At 43.1% G+C, this 21,259-nt stretch overlaps 1 protein-coding gene across 1 annotated transcript in view; it reads left to right on the top strand.

The window, feature by feature from the left end:
* Positions 1-21,259, top strand: part of SEMA5B (semaphorin 5B) — a 197,772-nt gene that overhangs the window by 78,283 nt on the left and 98,230 nt on the right. The window contains exon 5 of the mRNA XM_058027940.1: positions 6,406-6,505. Coding sequence (XP_057883923.1) covers positions 6,406-6,505 — 100 coding nt within the window. The remainder of the gene's footprint in view (positions 1-6,405; positions 6,506-21,259) is intronic.

The following is a 21,259-nucleotide window of genomic DNA, read 5'->3' as shown; positions in this document are numbered from 1 at the left end:
TGTTTAACAATTGGAACCACTGAGACATTAAATAGTTTCATGATTTGCTCAAGACAGAGAACTCCTGTGTCAGTGCTATTGGGCTCTTGGGACCATGTCTACATCTCCAGCTGTCATCTCTCTCTTGGGGTGGAAGAAGCTCAGCAAGATCAGTTCAGAGAGAAGTTGTAGACACTAAGGGGAAAAGGTATAAAATCATCCAGATCTTTAAATTTTACTATCTTTATTGGGATTCCTATGGTTCTGTGGAGGCAAGACTTGAGTCTTTGGTTTGGGGACTTTTTTCCTTCAGGATGATAAAAGCCAGAGCCTTTTCTTCTGTGCTGTTCTGTTCCTTGGTAGCTGAGGGATAGGAATATTTCTTCTTTTACAAGACCAAGAGAAAAAAGTCTTATTCTTTATTTTTCCCATCATCTCCTATCCACATATTCTAGGACAGTTTGGAGAGGGACATTAGCAACTCTTGCCTCTTGGACCTCATGGAAAAGGAATGGCTCACTGCAAGCTGCTATCACAGGGACTGACAGACCACTCATGGGTTAGTTCATTGCTCTTTCATTTGAGAAGGAGCTTTGTAGTTGGTCAAGACAGGAAAAATTGTTTCAGTGGGCAGGAAATGAGGTAGAAACATGTCTAGAAGGTGAAGACTACTAGGAAAGAAAGCAGGCATGGGAGGAGAGGTGAATATGGGGTCAGAAGGGTAAACTGAACGAAACCATGAAACTGAGACAGCTGGAAGAACATCTGAGGTGGGTTTAGGTATTGAGGGGAGAGAGAAAGAAACTGCTGGTTTGGCCCATTTTGTAGGAGGGTGTGTATTCTGTCAACTGCCTTCTAAGTCCTCAGAGTTATGAGTGGAGATCAGAGATTTGAGAAGACAATGACGCTGGAAATTGCAGCAGTTGGGATGAGGACATATTTAATGTACAATTAAAGATTTCAATGGATCGGGTTTAAAGAAAGAAAGAAAGAATACCAGCAATGAGGTGGAGGTGGTGATGGGAAGACAAGACAGCAGGGTGATATGTATGTGTAGGAGGACTTCTGGGGTAAAGCCAGATTGAGTTTTTGGCCTCATAAGTAAAGTTGAGCTCTGAGTGCTGACACATTTGTTTGCTCAGCTCTGCCCGTGCAGCAAAAGATTTCTCCCTCCCCTGATAAATTTGCTAAATTGTGGAGTGGTTTTGCATTGTGGAGGCTACTCTTAAAACTCAGCATGAAGTGGGAGTAAAAGTTAATGTCCACAGTCTATTGCACTAACCTGTGGTGTGACCTACAACTGAGAGCTAAAATTTAAAATGAAGCTGATATTAAAATATGATTCATTGTCAGTCCAATAAAGATAATGCTGTAATTTCATTGGAACGTCTATGCATTCTTGGAAATGTCCACACTTGCAGCATTTGAGAAGACAGGTGATAGCATGGCTGGGTAATCATTAGCTTTCTCAGCTTTGGTTACAGCCTTGTTTGCCTTGTCTCTGATGGGTCTGGTCAGGGGCCCACACACAATGGAAGCTGTGGCCTCAGTCTTAGCAGGCAACTGTCTACTTCATGGAGAGGCTCTGAACAGTGAGGATAATTGAAGCAGAGGATGGTCTGAGATGGTAGGTCTGATTCTGAAAAGGGGACATTTCATCAGTCTGTACCAAGAAGAGAGCCTGAGGCCTTTCCTTGTTTTACAATATGATTTGCATCTCTTGGTCATGGTTCAAATCCGATATTGAGAGTCCTCCAGCCTAGTGGGTGGTCTGAAATAAAAATGAGTGGTTTAATCACTATACATCATCTGCCCTGTGCCAAGGCTGAAGCAAACCAAAAGGGGATATTGTACAAGTTACAGGAGTCATGGCTGTCATCTGAGCCTTGCCAGGAGTGCTCCAATACTCACACACAGTAATTAGGCATGTCCTGAACTGGTAAGCTGAGTCAAGAGAACTTAAAAGAGACCATGGTGAGGCAGTAAGGGAAGCATTCAATGTGTGATCAAGTTAGCACTGCACAAAAGTAGGTCTGAGTATCTGCAGAACAGGTACTTCTTTATTGCCATTGAGTCTGATGGGTCCAAAGTGCTGTGTATGCTCTACTTCATTGCACAAACTTTTGCTATTGAATCAGCCTGTTTTACAGAGCCTTACATAAGGTATGGGATTCAGGTTATCTTTTCTGGAATGGGGACCCTCTGAATTTATCTCACAAAAGGTCTTTTTATGATCTCTTTGAAGCTTTTCCATGCAGTTCTAGGATAGGAGCATGGTTAGCCTGTGCTCATGGGTATACCCTCATTTTACACAAAGAATCCTTGGTCCTGTTCAGTTTAGTTTCTTTTGCTTCAAATTGGAAATCCTCGCTGAGAATTATTTTGCAAGAGCTGTTGTTGAATAACACTGTGGGTAGCCACACTCCATGCACCTACAATGGCTTTGCAATTTCAAGGCCTGGGCATTTAACATCTCTGCTCTTGTGTGATGTGTGCTGGACACTCAAAGCTGTTACAGCCTGCTGGGATGGGAGTGACAAGGGGCTTAAGTGAGATGAAGCAGTGAATGCTGTCCTTCAGACAGGGAACCCTCAGCTCAGTCTTTACATATTTCCTTTCTCCAAAAGACAGAGTGAGGGTGAGCTGGGGAGCAGTTGCTTTTGAGGAGAGGAAGACTCAAGTATTACCAGGTTTACCATATCTTCAGAAGGTGATCCAAAACCCATCAAACACAGCGGAAAACTGCCAATGATTTGGAAAGCTCCTGTATCAGCCCCTTAAACCCAGCTCCTCAAAATTGGCTTGCTGTGCTTTGTGCAGCTGAGTAATCCTGGTCTCAGCCCTGTGCTCTCAGGAAGTCAGAGCAGAGCAGTGTGCTGGAGGCTGCAGGGACCACCCTCTGAAATGGCAGAGGGCCTCTTTTCACCCTGCCTTAGGCTTGCAGAATGGCTGAGCACCGCTGTGCCTGCAGACTTACATTTCCTTCAAAACCTTGTGTTCTTTGCAGCTGGATACCTGAGCCACCTTGAGCTGCCGAGGGACTCGCGGAGCTTTAGAGGTTCTGAATCAGATAGCTGGAGATGGATGATGTTGGAAACTATTAAACTTTTGTTCATTGATTTTCATGTGGAGGAAGTGAGAGCATGGATCTTTAACCCCCTGGAAATGATTAGAGACGAGAAGCACAAAGGAGGCCTTGATGAACATTTTGCCCCTAAGCCATGTGGTTCCAAGTTTTCCATCTCCTGCTGCCGACATGCAAAGCCAGAGCCTTGGTTTTTAATTTTTCATACTGTTTTTAAACAGATACTTTTGCAAATGTAAACATACCCCAGCACTGAAGGTTTCCAGTCAAATTAAAGAGTCAGCACTGGAAAAATCAACCTTCAGAAGAAGGTCAAATACAAGCAATCTCTGGAGTTCATTGGGTCCATATGTGTAAACTTCAGCTAATATGGGGTGGACCTAGGGCAGCATTTACCTTGAAGTACTGAGTTAGTTTCACAGTGAAGTTGAAAATGTTTTAGGGATGCCTGTGGTCTGAGCAGTAGATTTTAATGTGTTGAATGAAAAAAGACTCATGTCCTGATTCTTGGTTGTAGTTGCATTCCCTCTTAACAAGAAGAAAAAAGTTTGGGAAGGAAAATGTGCCATTTGGCATTAATTCTGACGACTTGCATTTATACATTGTTATGTGGGACCATGCTGGGTTTAATAATCTCCAACTACATGCCTATAAAAGCTTAATTTTGCTATGAGGATGCATGCCTTTCAGCCTTTAATTTAATAACTGGGAAGGGTTTCTTTATAAGTTGTACCACCTGCAGTACTAATAGAAATCAAGACGGTGCCTGTTATTTCTTGGGCTTGATTGACATTTGAGCCAACTTGGAAAGATTCAAGCAAACTACTGCCTTTAATTTTTATAAAATTATTTTTACCTGTAGTTTGTCAGAGCTTGCCATTAAAAGGAAGCACTGATGAGTGTACCTCTCTGAAGTGATGAGCTTTTGCTTAGAGCAGCAGATGAAATATTCTTCCTGCTACTGCACTCTAATAGTGGGTTAGTTAGTAGGAAAGAGTCAGTAAAAGAGGAGGTAAAATGACAAGAGAAATTATGGCCTAAAAGCAGGATCCTTAAAAGGTATCATCATTATATAGCAATTCTCTAATCCTACCCCCATCACCAAGAGAAATGCCAGAAGATCTGCAGCACTCAGCCAGCTAACCTGCCTGAAAGGTGTTATTGTTGCTGGTTCTGCTACTTGGCTCAGAAATGTCTCTACAGCTAAAGAGCTACAGAAAAAGAAGTCAGAGTCCCATTAGGAGAATGCCAGAGGTGAAACTGCAGTGCCTCCCTGGTGCTAGTACATCATTAAGGGTCCCAGAGGAGTGTAGGAGGATGCTTGAAGGTTAGAGGAGTTATTCCTTAACTCATGCCTTTTCATTGAAGAGCAGAGGAGGTACACGTGTTGTGTGTGGTTACACAGTGTGACAGGAATGCTGAGAAGAGCTGAAACCCTCCAGCCCCAGCAGCAGTTTTTATTATTGTGAGGATGGAGGTCTCACTGTTGGAGGGGCCCTGGCAGTGTCCAGTTAGGCAGGGCATGGGGCCAGGCCTGAGGGTGTCCAGCTCTGTGGTGAGGGACTGTAGGAGCTGTTTTGAAACATGGTGGTGTTCAGGGCAGAGGCAGAAGCTCCATGTCAAGATCCTGCTTTGGAAAGAGATGCAGGCCATGTAGATTTCTTTTCTTATATGTGTTTTCTTAAGGTTTCAATAACTTAAGAGCTTGATTAAGGGTCATCCATCCCTGGAGGGAGAAAGGACTTGAAATTGCACCACAAATATTCCTACCTCAAAGGTTTCAAATCATTGCACATCTGTATTCCTGTGAAGCATGCCAAGACACCACAGGCCTTCGTGAGATTCCTCATCAGCATTGTCCTCTCACCCCTGTGGAAAGGGAAACTAATGCCTGCAACAAAGTGTTCGAACATGACTGCCTTCAGTGAGACTTCTTCATTTATCCTTGGGGTTATAAAATGACAGTGGAACATGTTTTTTTCAGAGCTGTCTTGAACTGGTCTGAACTGCATCATTATTGTTATGAGTCATCAGGTCATCAGCCTGTGTAGTGGTATCCTGTTGGCATGAGACCAGGAGATATTAAATTCCATGCTGAGCCTCCTGGATCTTCAACAACCAGCCCTTGAATGAGACAGGGCTACTTGTCAACAGGTCATAGAGGGATTAGAGTCATACTGATTTGGTCTCATCTGTGCCTTGCCCTCTGAGGTATTTTGTATTGTCCATATATTTTACAGGCAGAGTAGTTAACAAAATAAATTCTCAAGAGAGGTCCTCACAGTAAAGCTGGATGACTTTCTGAAAGATATATTTAAATCTATTCCCAGTTATTTTGTGCAATAAAGGTGTAAGGTGGGAAATTGAAATTCTGTGATCTGTAATATACACAAGGTCAAAGTTGGTGGTGGTATTGAAAGATAGGATGCTGTGAATGCCCTAGCATCGTGCCTGACTGTACCCTAAAAGTAGTAATTCACCTTTTTTTTTTAAAAAACATGTGGGGTTTTATTTGTTTTGTTTTGTTTTCTTACAACAGGACTTCCTGCCCTAAATTGCTCAGTTGATGTTAACAGATGTAACTTCTGAAAGAGCTTTGTCTCTCTGAGCAAAGTGTAGCCAGATCTATTGCTTTGCACTTAACCTGTATGATTGCATTTTGGACAGTTGCCTAGATGGGCAAATCCAAAGCAGTTGATAAAGTCAGTCTCAAGCCTTTGCAATTGCTCAGTCACAAAGATGCTGTGATGACACCCAACATCCCACCATGTGAAAATGAAGGAAGGATTTAGCTGATAGGCTGTGAAATGCTAGGTAAAGTGAAACATAGAAGAGAACCTAAGACCTGAAAGAGATGGCAAAATCTGTAATTGAAGCAGCCAGGTCTTGAGTGCCGATCACTAGTATTCCCTAACTTGGTTCTTCATCAGTTGGCACAACCTTCTCTTTCTGGCAGGCAGCAGTTTCCCTTTGATTAGCACAGAAGACAAAGCTGGGGAAGTGTTATGGCTGGCAGCCTCATCCCTTTACACCACTTAATCCTGACACTGAAGATGTTTCCTCAGTTTTAACTTAGTAAAATTGAGCTGCTGTTGTCTCTGAAACCAATACTGACACTCCATTGTGGATGTGAAAATAACTGCTGAGACGGCCTTGTGTTTATGTGTGGGATTTTTGCACGTTCTGATGAAAATCAGAATAAATAGAAACCCTTTAAAGAGGTTATTAATTAGCCTTCCCCTGACAGATAACTCAGTAGGAAATCCATTAGTGGATGTCTGGGTGAACTCACTGCTTCTGGAGCAGCTTTACTGTTTTCTGCTTTCTTGTTTCCATTGCAGATCTGAAGCCCTGGGTGTCGAATTTCACCTATCCAGGTGTGCATGACTTTTCTCAGCTTGCACTGGATGCCAACAGGAACCAGCTCATTGTGGGAGCAAGGTAAAGATAATATTTTGATGAGTCTAGGGTTGCTGCTCAAGCTCCTTCCCTTCAGGTTCTTGCTTCAGAGGAGAGTGTGTATCCAGCTTATGTGGCCAGTTTCCCCTCAAAAAGAAAGCTACAATTTATGTAGAGGGATTTAGACATCCAGTATAATTGCAAAGAAGAGAAAATTACTACAATTAAAAAGAAAAAAAAAGATGCTATCAAAATGACTGGTTAATGAAGCAGAATGCTGGCATCTCACTCAGTATTGTGAATGTTAGAAGAGCTACAGTAAATCATTCTGCATCATCCCTCTGCCAGCACAGAATTTGACTTTATGGTTTATTTGCCATGGCAAGACTTTCACTCAGAACCAGGTTCATCTGCACGCCTTTGAATAAGTGATAGAGCCAAGGTAAATGGTTGCTTTCTTCTCTCTTAGAATCCACTTCAGAATCTGGTAGCTTCATCTGGCTGATGTAGTCAGATCCTCACCCAGTGTGTTCTGGTGCAACTCTTTCTTCTAGCCCGTTGTATATAATTACCATATATTTTCCTTTATTTTTAAATATTATTTTTATTTAGGATGTCACAAGAGGAGAAGGGAAACACATAAGCACAGGCAAGGTCTTACACATTTAGAGCTGCATTTGTAATGGAGAAAAGACCTATGCTTCAGTGAAATAATATATGTCAGAAGTGGTTCAGTCACAAGTCCCAACAGCAACTATTTTTTATTGCATAATAAACAGATAAGACAAGCCAAAAAAAAAAGATACTAAGCATGGGCTAACAGATCAGTTAAAGTATAGCACTTAGAACACTGTGGTATCAATCTTTGCTCTTAACAAAAATGGAGGGAGAGTGCTTTCTTCCCAGTGTATTCAGCAGTAGAGGACAGGGACATGAGGAACAGAGGTGGAAGAACTCATGGTACGAGCAAGAGAAAACAGCAAGATATGTAGCAGAAGGAGAGTTTTATGCTTCACAGAAACAAGTGAAGTGTGATTTAATATACATTTTCTGCCTGTATATGTGCAGTAAATAATAACATTTACCTTCCTGTAGCTGTTCAAATTGCCAGAGGCCCTCCTGCTTTTCATACAGAAACATTTTACTTTTCAAGCTGAGCCTTTACTTGTGCTGGGATCTTTAACCAGAAATTATTAATATTTATTACTTCAGAACAGCTTTGCTTTAGGGATGGCTGTGAACAGTGCATTCTGCCAGGCAGTGCTCAGGCACGGTGCTCTGAGGAATTTGTGGTTTACATAATTGGACTGCACGGCAGGTTTCCCCACGCAGTCCCTCACCACTCCCCAAATCCCACAGCACGTCCTGGAGGGACTCCCTGCCTCCCAGAGAGTCTGTACGAGCCTGGTTAGACAGGGGTACAACATCATCACAAACAGGGGAGTGACAGCAAAGCTGGCTTCCTGCTGGAGGTACCCTATATTGCAGGGTATGGCCTCATGAGGAAGCAGTGACAAGTATTTATAGAATTTGCTTGGAAAAGTCAGTTGTCATGATACCCACCTGACTGGGACACCGAACATTTCAGTGGTGCTGCACGGCTGCCCTGAGCGGTGCAGGGTACATTTAATGAAGATGTCATTTCCCAGGGTGGTTTTTTTTTTGGTTGGATACACATGCTTGGTGTGGAGAAAGTGGGGAGAGCTGAACCCATTTCCTCATCTCAACTCCACCCTGTGGAAGGTGACAGGGAGAGATTCTTGAAAATGGGGTGTGGATGGGGTCCTTGCTGCTGTACGGCTCTGGGTGCACTGAGCTCCTGCTGGAGCTGTGCCTGAGAAATGGGAAGTAAAGCCTTTTCTGTTCCCTCCTTCCCTGATAAATCCACACCTTGTTCTGGACTATTTTTAGGGGTGATTTTTTGAGTCATTAGTTGCTCGTGCACCATCTGCTTGAATTTGCAAATGAAACAATACCTCAAAGAGATAGGAGCTGTCTCTATCCATCTTTGCAGGGTGTAATTTATGAAACCTAAATTTAAATGTTAACCATGTTTAAATGTGCTGCTGTAGATCATATTAGTAGTAATGCCAGCTATTCTGGGGTTTGGGAAGGAGTTTGGGATCAGGGTGGCGTTTATAAGTACTCCCACTTCTCAATTTCCTGGTTAACATTCTCTTAGATGATAGAGTTATAAATTATTTCAGACTGCTTCTGTCTGTCTCTATTTAAAAGCAGTATGACCTCACCACAGCATCTCTTTGGCTTAGTTTGTCCTGTGTTTCAAAGCTTCATAGAAAATACTTCCTAGAAAACCCGGGGGTTCACAAGAGTTTTTGGTTTCAGGAATTGGACACAGCGTGACTGAAACTGTAAGAGGTATTCAGGGCATGCCATGCAGACAGGGAGCTAGAATAACATGAGACTTGGATTTTTAAGCTTTATCCTTATCTAAGAGCCCTCCTTAAATGACTGGTGCTGTCTGAGAGTAAACCAGAGGAGTTTGATAACTCCACTGCACCAAACACCTGCCAAGTTAAAAACCCAGAAACAAAAGAATTAGTTTCAAAAGCCCACCATGGTTTCTAAGCAACGTATTTACTTGTCACATCATTTGTAAAATCCAAACGCTTGAGAGAAAGGATATGAATAGTTTAGAACATTGTAAATCTACACTCCCGATATAATGAGTCACATTTCATTAAGTATAAAAACACACATTTCAAAAATTCATAACCTTCATTTTGACTCACAGTTCACATGTTTTGTTTTTGTTTTGGGTATAGTGTTAGTGTTTTAATGTACTGTTTTTCTTCTGTGAATGAGTGATTGTTTTGAAATATTTGCTGCTTTTTTTCAGCTCTTGAGCACAAGTGATCGCCATTTGAGCTTACTTTGATGAGAGGGAAAACTATAATCTAGACCTCATTATTAGTGAGAAAAAAATTGAAAATACAGTCAGAGTAATTTCACCTGTCTGTTGGAGAAGCTGTGCTCTGCTATGTCACCTGTGCTGTAGGCAGGGTGCCCAGGCCCCAGGGAGTGAGAGTTTTGTGGAGGAGGGACATGGTATAGCTGGGACATTCCACCTCCTCAAGGAGCCTTACTCCTCAAGACTGTCTCATTGCTGGCTGGGCACAGACAGAAGCCAGTAAAGTGAAAGACCCTGCTTGGAAGCAGGCCAAAAATCATACTTCACAAGAGCTCCCTGGTGAGGACAACATAAAAGGTGTGAAGGAGGGTGGTTGAGACACCGTGTGACAATCTGGCACAACAGCAAGCTGAAGGGAAACAGCTTGGACAACAGGAGGATGGCACCCAAACAAATGACTGTACAGAGGGTGGCTGGGAAGTCCTAAGGGAAACATTTGACTTTTCCCAGAAGGAAACTACAGGGGTGTGAGCTCAGGGCCGTAGCCTGGTGAGGCAGCTGATGCGAGAGGCAGGGCTACAAGGGTCAGCCATTCACAGTGAGTGGAGGTATTACTGAGGGAAACCAGCCAGAAAACATCATGGCCAGAAGCCCTCACTGTTCTGCCTGCCAAGAGGGCTGTCAGCTCCAACAGGAGATGGGAAAAGATCATCCCCCGTGGCTGTCACATAGGGAAGTGCAGCCCAGGAGCCCTTGTCACAACTGGCTGTTACCAACAAGAGCCCAGAGGTAGAGAGGAGGGAGCAAAGGCTGCATCAGGGACTCAGAACTGGCAAGTAAAGTGCACATCATTATGGACTGCCAGACTTCTCAGCAATAAATGTAAAACTGCTTAGCTGCAGGTGATGCAAGCCTTGATGCTGGACAGAGGTGATTTTCATACTTGATTTAGAGCTGATCTGAATGTGCCTGTTACTGCCAAGTAGATAGGTGCAAGGGAGGAGATATCACAGAGTCATAGAAAGGCCTGGGTTAGTAGGGACCTTAAAGATCATCTAGTTCCAGCCTTCCCACCATGGACAAATACGGCACCCACTAGATCAGGTTTCTCAGGGCCCCACTAAAGCTGGCCTTGAACACTTCCAGGGATGGAGCATCAATATGGTTGGTTTGGGGAGCAGGGAAGGTGCTGTGTGAAATTTCAAGTGTTGTTTTAGGGGAAGCAGCCTAGGCACACCCTTTTCTGCCTATTATGCTTCTGGCTGTATAAAAGCATTGAAAAAGGTCTGGATCATGTAGGCTTAGGAGCTGAAGGCTGTGTAGAATGACTGATGTCCCAAAAGAGTTCCTTCAAGTTGCAGCTTGCAGAAATATGGTAAATTGTAAATATATTCTAGGACCCTCAGCCAGAAGGTTTGGCACCCTGAGTTTATTGAAAGTCTCTGGTGTATGATTGATTATTCTGTCAGAAACCAGGTTACATGCAGATTTGTGGCCGAACACAGGCTCTTTCCTGCCTGTTTGGCAGAATGCTCCAGAGCACTGCAGTAAAATGCTCAAAACCTGTGCTTGTCAGAAAATATCACTCTTACCCTTGGGCACATTCAATCCTGTCCACATCTGGGCTGCCACTAAACCCTTAAGTCTCCATAGATAATGTCTAGGCAAAAAATATTTTGCAAACCAGGAAATTCAGTGGCAGCAGTTGGGTCAGAGTAGTTCCACAGATCCACAGAGTATAAAATCTGTCAGCAATACTTACTATTGCTAAATGATCAGGGCCCCTCACCAACATTTCTTCTCACAGGGCTTCAGTGAGGCAAGAAAGCACTAATAATTTCACACTGTGGATTGGAATCCAAGGCCAAGAGGGATTAAGAGCCACCTTGCCCTGTGAAAAGACTGTGATATTGTGGCACATGAATATGTAGCATATCTGAAAAGCAGTGCAGTACTGCACCTAACACAGCTACTCCTGCAGTGAGACTGCACTTTCTGAAGATACCAGTCAAGGTCTGCACAACCTCAGTCTGCACTTGACTAATGTGGACAGAGTCAAAGTTCTCTGGGCTCAGAAAATCCATGGCAGAGGTGTAATTTGGACCCCTTACTCTTGTATTGGTTATTTTAATCACTTGTTCTTAGCCTTGCTTCTCCAAAGATGCAAAGTGTTCATGAAAGCCTGTGAGTCCCATGCGCTAACACTGGGAAAGTGTGGCTTCAGCATTGCCAGAAAAGTCAAGTCTCTTACAGCACAGAGAGACTCACATGCACACAAGTCAGCATTGGGCACAACCACATGGGCACAGCCAACAGCTGTGTAGTCCACAGGCCTGCCCTAAAACAGCCAGGAGTGGTGTGCCATTGGTCCCTGTTAGCATCTGACTACAGGATTTTTCTCAGTATTTTTCTGAAACAAATGGACTGAACCATTTCTGGTGGCTTTGGGCTATTTTTGCACAGTCTTACGCCAGCTTTACCCCCTGCTAAGTCACATTGGGCTGAGAAATTACCTTGCCAGTGGAGGTATTAATGAGGACATGAGCAAGCAAAGAGCATGATAATTTTTTTGATTACATCCTGATCATAGGTGGGCAGCTGAAAGCGCTAGTGCACAGAAATGGAGAGAAACAAATGCCTTCCTTCTCACTGTGATTTTTCCTATCAGACAAAAGAATGCCCTAATTAAAGTTGCATCCTTGTATCATAGACTGGAGAGGGGCAGATAACATGGTGATGTGAGGGGAAAAAAATCCCAATATCAGTCTCTGAAATTAACAGAAACCTTCAAAGGACCATGTTTTTTATTTTAAGGCATTGCTTGACCTGTGACGTAAAGAATGTGGTGAAGGTGAGAAAGCTGTCATTAGACACTGCAGCTAGTTAAATCCATAATTGGGGTGCACAGTTTCTTTACAAAGGGAACAAAAGTGTGATTTAAAGCGCAGGTTTTAACCTCCTTGGTTGAGCCTGGGATAGTTCAAAGGGAGATTTTCCTCTCTGATACTCTGCCAGGTGAGGTCAGCTCAGCCCTTGTATAAATTGTGGAGGGTGAAGCCTCACTGGGGTGTCCTTTTTTTACCTATAGGGTTTGCTTTCCTCTTCTGGTCTGCAACCAGTGTAAATTTGGCATACCCTAAATCTATGCTGTTCCTGACTTATATCCCTTGGAGAGGAGGGGAAAAAGTGTGGAAAGGATGAAGGACAGTTTTTGTAATTATGGGATTCTGGGAGGTTTAAAGCCTGGTCCAAATTTTGTTCAAAGTGGCTTTTGGCTTTTTCTTAGTTAAAATTTGTGCATTTTTTCAAGCAAAGATCATGAATTTTAGTTAACTCATAGTAAATAAATCAAATTAAATGCTATACTGCAACACTGTCAGATTGTTGGAAAGGATGACTGTGCAGAAGAAGCTGCAGCTGTAGGAGGGCAAAGGGGCAGTTTTGCACATTAATATTGTACATGGAGAAGAGGGTGAGGCAGTGGCAGTCTCTGGTCTGTCATCTCTGTCAGCAGGGAAAACAGCTGCTCCTTCAAATTGCCTGCAAGGCAGCACCACCCACCCCTCTGCAAGTGACCTCAGCAGTGCTGTGGGGCTGAGCACTTTCACAGCCAGTGCCTGCACAGCCAGTGCTGTGTGAAAGGCAATCTTCGTGCAGCACAGACTGATAGGAAGCATCTTTACACAGCAAATTGCAGGCCTCACTAGAAAAATATCTCATATTCCAGATAAAATGAAAATTGGTGATACCCTATCACGAAAGCAGCCACCCATGAGAGGCTCACTTGCTTTAGTAATGCACTGAGAATAATTAAGTTTGAAGATTGCATTTCTGAGAGTGGGATGGGTGCAAACACAAGGTCAGGATACTTTGGCAAAAGCCTTGGAGACTTGGACATAATGTGTTCTACAGCATCACAGAATGGGGCTGCAGAGCAATTTTCCTCTGCATTGCTGAGAATACTTTCTCTTGCTCTGGTTAAGGTAGAGATGTGTCAGTTTTGTATGGCATGGCTCACCACAGTGGTTTGCATACCAATTTACATCCAGATGTTTAGGTGCTAAGCCTACTGTTCTGTGCCACTGCAGAGGTATAAAAACCCAGCAAAGAGTAGGGATTGCTGGGCAATAACTTAATCTCACCAGCCAAGTCCATCAGTATTTACATACAAGTCATGTTGAGTACATCCAGAGGACTGAGGATGTTTATCAGCCTAAGTAGCCAGGTGGGGAGGCTGCCAGGGGAGATTTGAACAATAATCAGTGCATCAGAAGAAGAGGAATTTTATGTTGTGACTTACTGAAATGATGGGCAAATAGGAGAGCAAAGGTTTCTGTGTGTCTTGGGACCATATAAACGTGCAACTGGATGAGAGAAGAAGAGAGGAGCTGTCAGCCACATGTCAAAAAAGACTTGAGGTGGCATGTGGGATAATATGTGATGGTCTGAGAGATGGAGTCACTCTTCCAGAAAAATAAGAACAAACCCACACATGCACTTTAAAATTTTGTCTCATTTCTCTGAGGTTTTAAAGAAACTCATCTAGTGAAAAAGAGGGAAGAAAATATAGTAAAACAAAACAAAAAAAAAAGAAATTGACCCTCATTTGATAAATATATTCAAACAATATTACAAAAAAAAAAATCCCAATCCCCATTCTTTAAGTGTCTCAGGAGCATAGCAAATACTATAACCCCCAAAGATGTGGAATAATTTTGCAGTGAGGCTTTGTCTTTCCTGCCCTGGGGAAAGAGAAGGGCCAGAGACATCAGAGCCAGCTTGCTGTTCCCTTTGCAAGCTGATGGAAGAGGGGACAAGGCTGTAAATCCAAAATCCAATCCCCTTTCTGCTTCTCCCTTCCCCAGCAGCATCCATCTATCTAGATTTCTGCATATTGGCATAGCCCAAGTGTGCCTCAGCTTTGCTGTTGTCCTGCCTGCTCTGCAGCTGTGTCTGCCTCCTTTGACTCTTCCTAGAGTTGGCCCTGAATATGCAGCATCTAGAGGAGCATAGCTGTGCCATGTGCCCTGTGCCATTAAAGCTGATGGTAGTTTTCCACTGAATGCAATCTAGAGGAATTTCATCCATGTTTCCACAGAGAAGTACTAACTGGGCTTCAGTGCCACACAGAGACAGTAGCTGAGCCCCTGGCTTGATTTGGAAGCTGTTTAATACAAATGATATGCTGCCTGCATAAGGATCCTCTTCTATGAGGTTGTTTCTCTAGCTCCAGCTGAATTTATAACTGAGAAAAGTTGCATTGGGAAAAGCAATGCTTCATACAGCAACTGCATCATATTACTGTCTGCCATTTAGTATGGTTCTCTGTTGTACATCTATTGATTTTTGAGGAAGAATGATGTATTGGACAAGTTTTTCTTCAATAGAAACAAAATTACTGGTGAATAAGGATCCAGCTTGTAGGGTAGCTGCTGGTCCTCCACTTTTCTCCAGCAAGTGTTTGCCAGGAGCTTCAAATGAACCACTGGGGTAACATTTGCAAACAGATTGTCACATCACACTCTGGACCAGGCATGTAATTAACGCCTTCTGAAAGCAAAGGCCAGAATCATCCTTCAGGAGCTGGGTTTCTTGGTATGGTTGGCTAGTTCAGAAATGTGGATATCCATCTGAAAAGTTCAGCCACAGCTGGACCTGCGTGCAGGCACTGTGCGTTAATCTAGCATGAGATTTGGTAGCCAGGAGCCCTGGGGTCTGATCTCAATTCCATCACTGCCTTGCTGTGTGCTTTGGAGAAGGTCATTTAACCTTTCTCTGGCTCATTTTCTCCATTAGTGTAAGGGGGGCAATGAGACTAACCAGCTCCTTGGGAGTCATGAGGCATGACTAAGCTGTGTTTGCCATGTAGTGTGAAAGTACAAAGTATATCTAAGGCCTCCAGGAGCAAGGATAGGAAGAGCTGACAGGAGTTGCTGGCTCCTAGCCTGAGGCTCAGCCCCAGCACGTGGCTTCCAGGAGTGCCAGAAGGGAGCATTAGTTGTCATATGCATAATTCTGTGTCTTGTTTCATATCACCCAAAGGACCAAAGTTCTGTTAATTGTTTTTCTGATTATCTACTCTGTGACAGTTGTGAGACCCTCTTGCAGACCTGGACCCTGACTGCAGCACAATCCCACCCTGAGGAGGGGAAGGGAGAGGGAAATGCAGATCTCGTCTTCCTGGCATCCAGTGATAGGATGCACTGGCATGGTTCAAAAGTGTGACAGTGAAGGTGCTGACTGAGCATGAGGAAGCATTTCTCTACTGAAATAGTCTATTTTATTTTATTTTATTTTATTTTATTTTATTTTATTTTATTTTATTTTATTTTATTTTATTTTCACAAAGAACCTCTTCCCAGAGCACCATGAGCCCATCTGAGGCTCCAGTTCCTCACCCAGGCTGTGTTGCATGACGGGAGCTCTCTCCTGATCCAGAGATGCTGCACAGGCTCTGAGGTCCCTTTCCTGGTGCTTCTGTGCAGAACACAGGGAGCAGTGCAATATTAGTCCCCAAAAGGGAGAGTAACTCTTCGCTCAGTTCTTTTCAACTTTTCCTGTCCTGGTTTTGGCTGGGATAGAGTTAATTTTCTTCTCCATAGCTGGTACAGGGCTGTGGTTTGGATTCAGTATAAGAATAATGTTGGTAAGACACTGATGTTTTAGTTTTTGCTAAGCAGTGCTTATCCTAAGTCAAGGACTTTCCAGTTTCCCATGCTCTGCCAGGGAGCAGATGCACAAGAAGACAGGAGGGTGGCCAGGATAGCTGGCTTGGACTAGCCAGAAGGATATCCATACCCTGGAACATCATGCATTAACTGGGGGCCATTGGCTAGAAGGGGCCAGTTGCTGCTGGGGGATGGGCTGGGCATTGGGCAGGATGGAGTGAACAATTTTATTGTGCAGCACCTGTGTTTCTTGGGCTTTATTCCTCTTTCTCATTATTATTGTAACAACAACAACAATGGACTTTGTTTCAATTATTAAATAGTTCTTATCTCAGCCTGTGGGTTTTACCTTTTCCCAATTCTCCTCCCAGTCCCACTGAGAAGGGTGGGAGTGAGTGAGTGGTTGCATGTCTGGGGTTAAACCACAACATTCTCTCAAAGTGTATTTTTCATGCATGATCAAACATTATTATCAGCTTCTGTTGGCTTTGCTTCTACTTGCAGAGTAATTGCCTAGAAAGAGAGGGAGCTTAAGACAGCCTACCCTGTAAGGAAGAAAGGGGGAACTTCTTACACCTGCTATAAGGTGGAGGGAAGTAGCAACAAATGAGCAGATGTAAGGTAGTGATAGAGACTGAGTTAAGGCAGCATATTGTTGGTTTCTGTGTGCATGTCCAAGTCCTGACAGGTTCTGGTCGTGGTCAGCATGTGGGCTGTCATAGCTCCAAATTTGATAGCAGGGGTTATTCTGAAATATATAGAGAGGTTTTCTTACCTACTTGGTGTGTGAGGAGTTAGAAAATGTGAAACAAGCCTCACTCATTTAAATAGCAAAAACCATCTGAAGCTAGGATAGCCTTTTATTTATGAATGATCAGTCCATCAACTGCAGAACTGAAAAGCTGCTCTCTCTCTTAATTAGGAGAAGCACCTTTTAATCAGCCAGTACAGTGCTGACAGATGTGGTGCCTGAAAAGAGGCACTGAGGAGGAGGCCTGAATGAGTGACTGAAGCATGCTGCAATACTTGTGGTTTCAGAGCTCTAAGAGGAAGGGTCTCTGTTGTTGTTCAGGCACTCTAATTATGTGGCTTCCCAATAGAAAGGCCTAAATTTGCCTTGTATCTCTATTGCTCAGTGGCATCACAGCCAAAGTGCTCTGCCTTCAAAGTAAGTTGTTTCAAGGCCAGGCAATGTGTGAACAAGTGCATGTGCACCGTGTTACAAAGTTCACCCAAGGTGCTATTGGCTACATGAAATAAATACTTAAGAAGCAGATTTGACTTGGAACTGTCATGGCAAACAGATTTACATGGGTATATTCTTCCACACCCTTTCCTGAATCACATCTCAGCTGCTCTCTTGCTGCTCTGTGTGTTTTGTGGTACCAGGCACAGTGAGCACTTAATCATTTTACAAGCAGCCAAATACAAATTACTAAGCCAATTAACAAATACTTTCATTTAAAGGATTTCTGCTGCAGCTTGAGTCTGTTCATCTGCACACAGGATAGAGCTCTCAGTTAAAAAAGTAATTCAACCTCTACTCAATAGTGTAAATTACACTTCAGCACAGGTTTACATGCTGTGCCCCAACTCTGGGTGCAAGTTATTCTCCTAACTAGGGCATAAACTAATGGTCCAGGAGATCTTCTCCTGGTTGTGCTGCAGATATGTTCTGTGATGTTGGCGAAATTGCTCAATCTATGCTTTGAATTTAAATGAGAGTGGTGCATCTTTTTCTCTCTTCTCTATATATCCAGATGGCAAATTCTTTAAGCCTAGGTTTAATAGAGCAGGACAGACTTCACAGAAGCTAACTTTGTATATCTGAGCTGGAGAATAGTAACCCACTGCAGTCAGAGGTGACAGAGAGGATCTGCCCTCAGTTTGTTTGAACAGGCACTGGCTGGGAATCAATCTCCAGAGGATCCATCATCAACCCACTCTGTCTTAGAGCAACAAAACCTCATCCTTGCCTGAAACTTCAGGGCATTACTGTTTAACATGGGCATTTTCAAAAAGGCACTGATGTTTATGAAAAATAAGGTTAGTTGTAATAATAATTAGTAGTTTGAGGCATAATGTCATTTGTAGCAGAGTACTCAAGAGTGTTGGCATTTGCTCTGGAGATGGCTGAAATGCAGCCAAATCTGGGGTAAAACAAAATCTGGGTTTAATACTGTGAAGTTGTGTGACCTTTTAGGACAGAAATTAAGAAGGTTGTCCTATCTCTCCAAATTTGTGCACCAGCTTTTTATACAGAAGCAGGAGGATATTGGAATTTCCTGGCTGCACCAGGCCATTGCTCTTCTGGCCTAGTCCAGGGGGTTCAGTTTAGGAGGGAAAGGAATTAACCAGCATTCACTTACAAGAGAAGATGGGAGGGAAAGAAAAAGACAGAAAAAAAAAGACCAGGAAGGTACCTCATGCATTCATGTGGAGATCTCAGTGTTCTTATATACTTCTTAATCATACTCCTTCAGCTGCTATAAATTATAGCTCAGCAAGGTATTAAACAGACATAACTTCAAACACAAGCAGAAAAGAAGGACACAAATGGGGCAATTCTAGCTACACTAAACCGTGCCTGTCATTCAGAGATCTTGCTCATTCTTGGACTGAAATTGCAGTTCAAATGCAATTCATAAATGGCACTGTCTGATTCAGCAGATGTTTTCCTTTGGCATTTTACTCCTGGTACAGCTTTACATAACAAGTATGGTTAAAAGAGCATGTTATTAATTATGGATTAGTCAGTTCTAGCTGGGCAGGTCAGCTGGAGTCAGGAGGGGTCTGATAGCCTGGTTTGCCTACAGGTGTTTGTATTGCTGCTGTAAGATGTGAGAAGGATCAAACAAACAAAGAGAAACTGCCAGTGCCTGTACAGACACCAGGTGAGGCAAGCTGATAAAAAACATGGGGAAGCCCTCCTTTCTGTAAGAAAGCCCCAAGGTCAGGCTTAGAGAGCTAAGGTTAGTATAAAGCTTTTGGAAGATCATTGTGCTCTTCACATTAGCATTATTATGTTCCTGCCTGGTTCAGGTCTCAGCCACCCGAGTGGCTTTGCCCAGGTGCTACACAGAAGTCACTGAGAGAACAGACTGGCTTTATTGAAATGGACACTATCCTTGTCTGCATCTGTTTTGGCTGAGTGGAATGAAAATTGTGTCCTTTGGATATGTCTCTTTCATTAAAGATATTTTGGTTGAATTTGCTCTGCAGTGCTTCCAGGGAAGAAAAAAAAAACCCTAATATTAAAACTTATTGCCTAGTCAAACTGTCCAGCTTTTTGCAAGCCTAGAACAAGGAGCTGAAATCTGCATTATAAGACTTCCAAAATCAATGCATTTAAATAGCATGCTTAACAACAGGAGAGAAACTTCAAGTCCCTAGTTATGAGAACTTTTTTCCTGAGGGTACTGTAAGATTGGAGGCCTTTCCCGGCAGAAGGCTTATTCTGTGATATCTCATGTCCTAGAGTTGCATTAATATTTTGGTATGAGTAGGTATGTGGTGTTCCAAGGGAGTGGTCAGATCTGTCACTGGATGAGAATTTAGCTTCATTTTGAAATTTTAGCTGTGTGTAGCTGTACTGCTTCTGGTCTGCTGCATACACCTTTATTTAAGTCTGGTGCTAAAGAGTTAACAATTTTTGGGGGGAAAGTATGCAGCCCTTTGAGACAGAATAGGGTTTCAGACTGTACAAAAGAACTGCTGGATCTTCAGTGACAGAACTAGGAGAAAGGATGGAGATTTCCTCTGTGTCTGTATACTTCCCTGTGTGCTTACAGGAGGTATAATAATCACTGATACATTTTCCTCAGACACTGCTATTGGGTCTCATTCCTCTCTGAGTAACAAGTTCCAGTACAGAATACAATGGTGCAAGTCAACAGCAAGTCAGAGCTATATCAGCTGAAGATTTGGTATCAGGAGTTCAACATCCCAAGTTCCCCATCATCCTTGTCCCCATCCTTCTTTATTAACAGTCAGCAGCGTTTGAGAGATCTTGATTTATTTATAGAACTGAGACAAGTACAACTCCATGCTTATGGCTTAGATGGTACACAAGTGATACATAACAGGAGAAGGAAAAATTGCCCAAGACTTGTTGCAGTCATTGTGACCCAAATATGAATCTTTCACTAGAGAAGTTTGAATTACTTTTTTTGCCTGGTCAGGCTGTTCTGCTGTACTGACCCTATAGAAGGCCCTTCAGAAGAGTCCTTAGGACTGTTTCATCACTACAGGATCTTTCCTCTCCGGTAACTGGCCTAGGACTGGAACTTGCATTTTCACTAGGTGGGGGAATGTCTGTATACTCGCATTTCTAGAGCAGATGAACCTATATCATCAAAGCTGCACTTTCTGCCACTTAAACAGAGCCACTTCCAGAAGTATGGTTCAATTCACCATGTATGACATAAATGCGTGCTCTCTGGAAGATTGTGGTGATGTTGGAAAAGGATTACAGCTCTTTAGACCTTGTGACAGATGGTATGCAAAAATATGAAGTTAGATGTGGCCAAAAGCCTCAAGCACACAATCCATTCCGTATGGCTTAATATATCAGCTGATTCCTGGTGACTGCATTGTCTTAGCAAGCAAAAATGTGAGATAAGTCATGTTAACTAAGCCTTATCTGTAGATGTTTATGCAAATATGTGTTGCCTCCTATTTGTGATGGAATATGAACATTTAGAAGGGTGACAGGAGCTCAGCTGATATGTGGTACCTCATGCTACAGTGACTTCTGTCAGAAATTCCCTTGCTTTGCCCGTGAAGAGACAATGACAGGAGGATTGGGAATATCTGCAGTCACTGCCTTGATTTCCCTGCTGATTTTCTGTGCAGAGAGATTCCACTGAGAAGTATCTGCTCTCTTCTCTTCCACAAGTCCTGAATGGGAATTCCCACAAGAACAGGCTTGGGGGAGCATAGTAGGAAGTCAGCTCTGCTCCAGCTGGCTTCTATCCAACCCCAGTTTTCTCAGAATTCAGTGAAAAACATGACTGCAGCCCATACGGACCTCAACTAAAGCCTGCTGAGAGTTTGCAAATGGCCCTTTGTGGCTGGGATTTCACTGTGGTTCTTCAGTATGGATTCTGGAATATTTAATGCTAGGACCTGCTCAGAACTTTGTTACCAGGTTCACTAAGATACTGATAAACAAGTCAGTGAACAAGCATATAACTGCTTTTGTATTCTGTGGAGAGGAGTCCAGGAAAACCTTTTGTTTGTAGACATGAATGACCA

This window comes from Melospiza georgiana, chromosome 7, assembly GCF_028018845.1.
Source record: "Melospiza georgiana isolate bMelGeo1 chromosome 7, bMelGeo1.pri, whole genome shotgun sequence".
Taxonomy (NCBI): Eukaryota; Metazoa; Chordata; class Aves; order Passeriformes; family Passerellidae; genus Melospiza; species Melospiza georgiana.
This window is presented reverse-complemented; position numbering and strand designations above follow the sequence as displayed.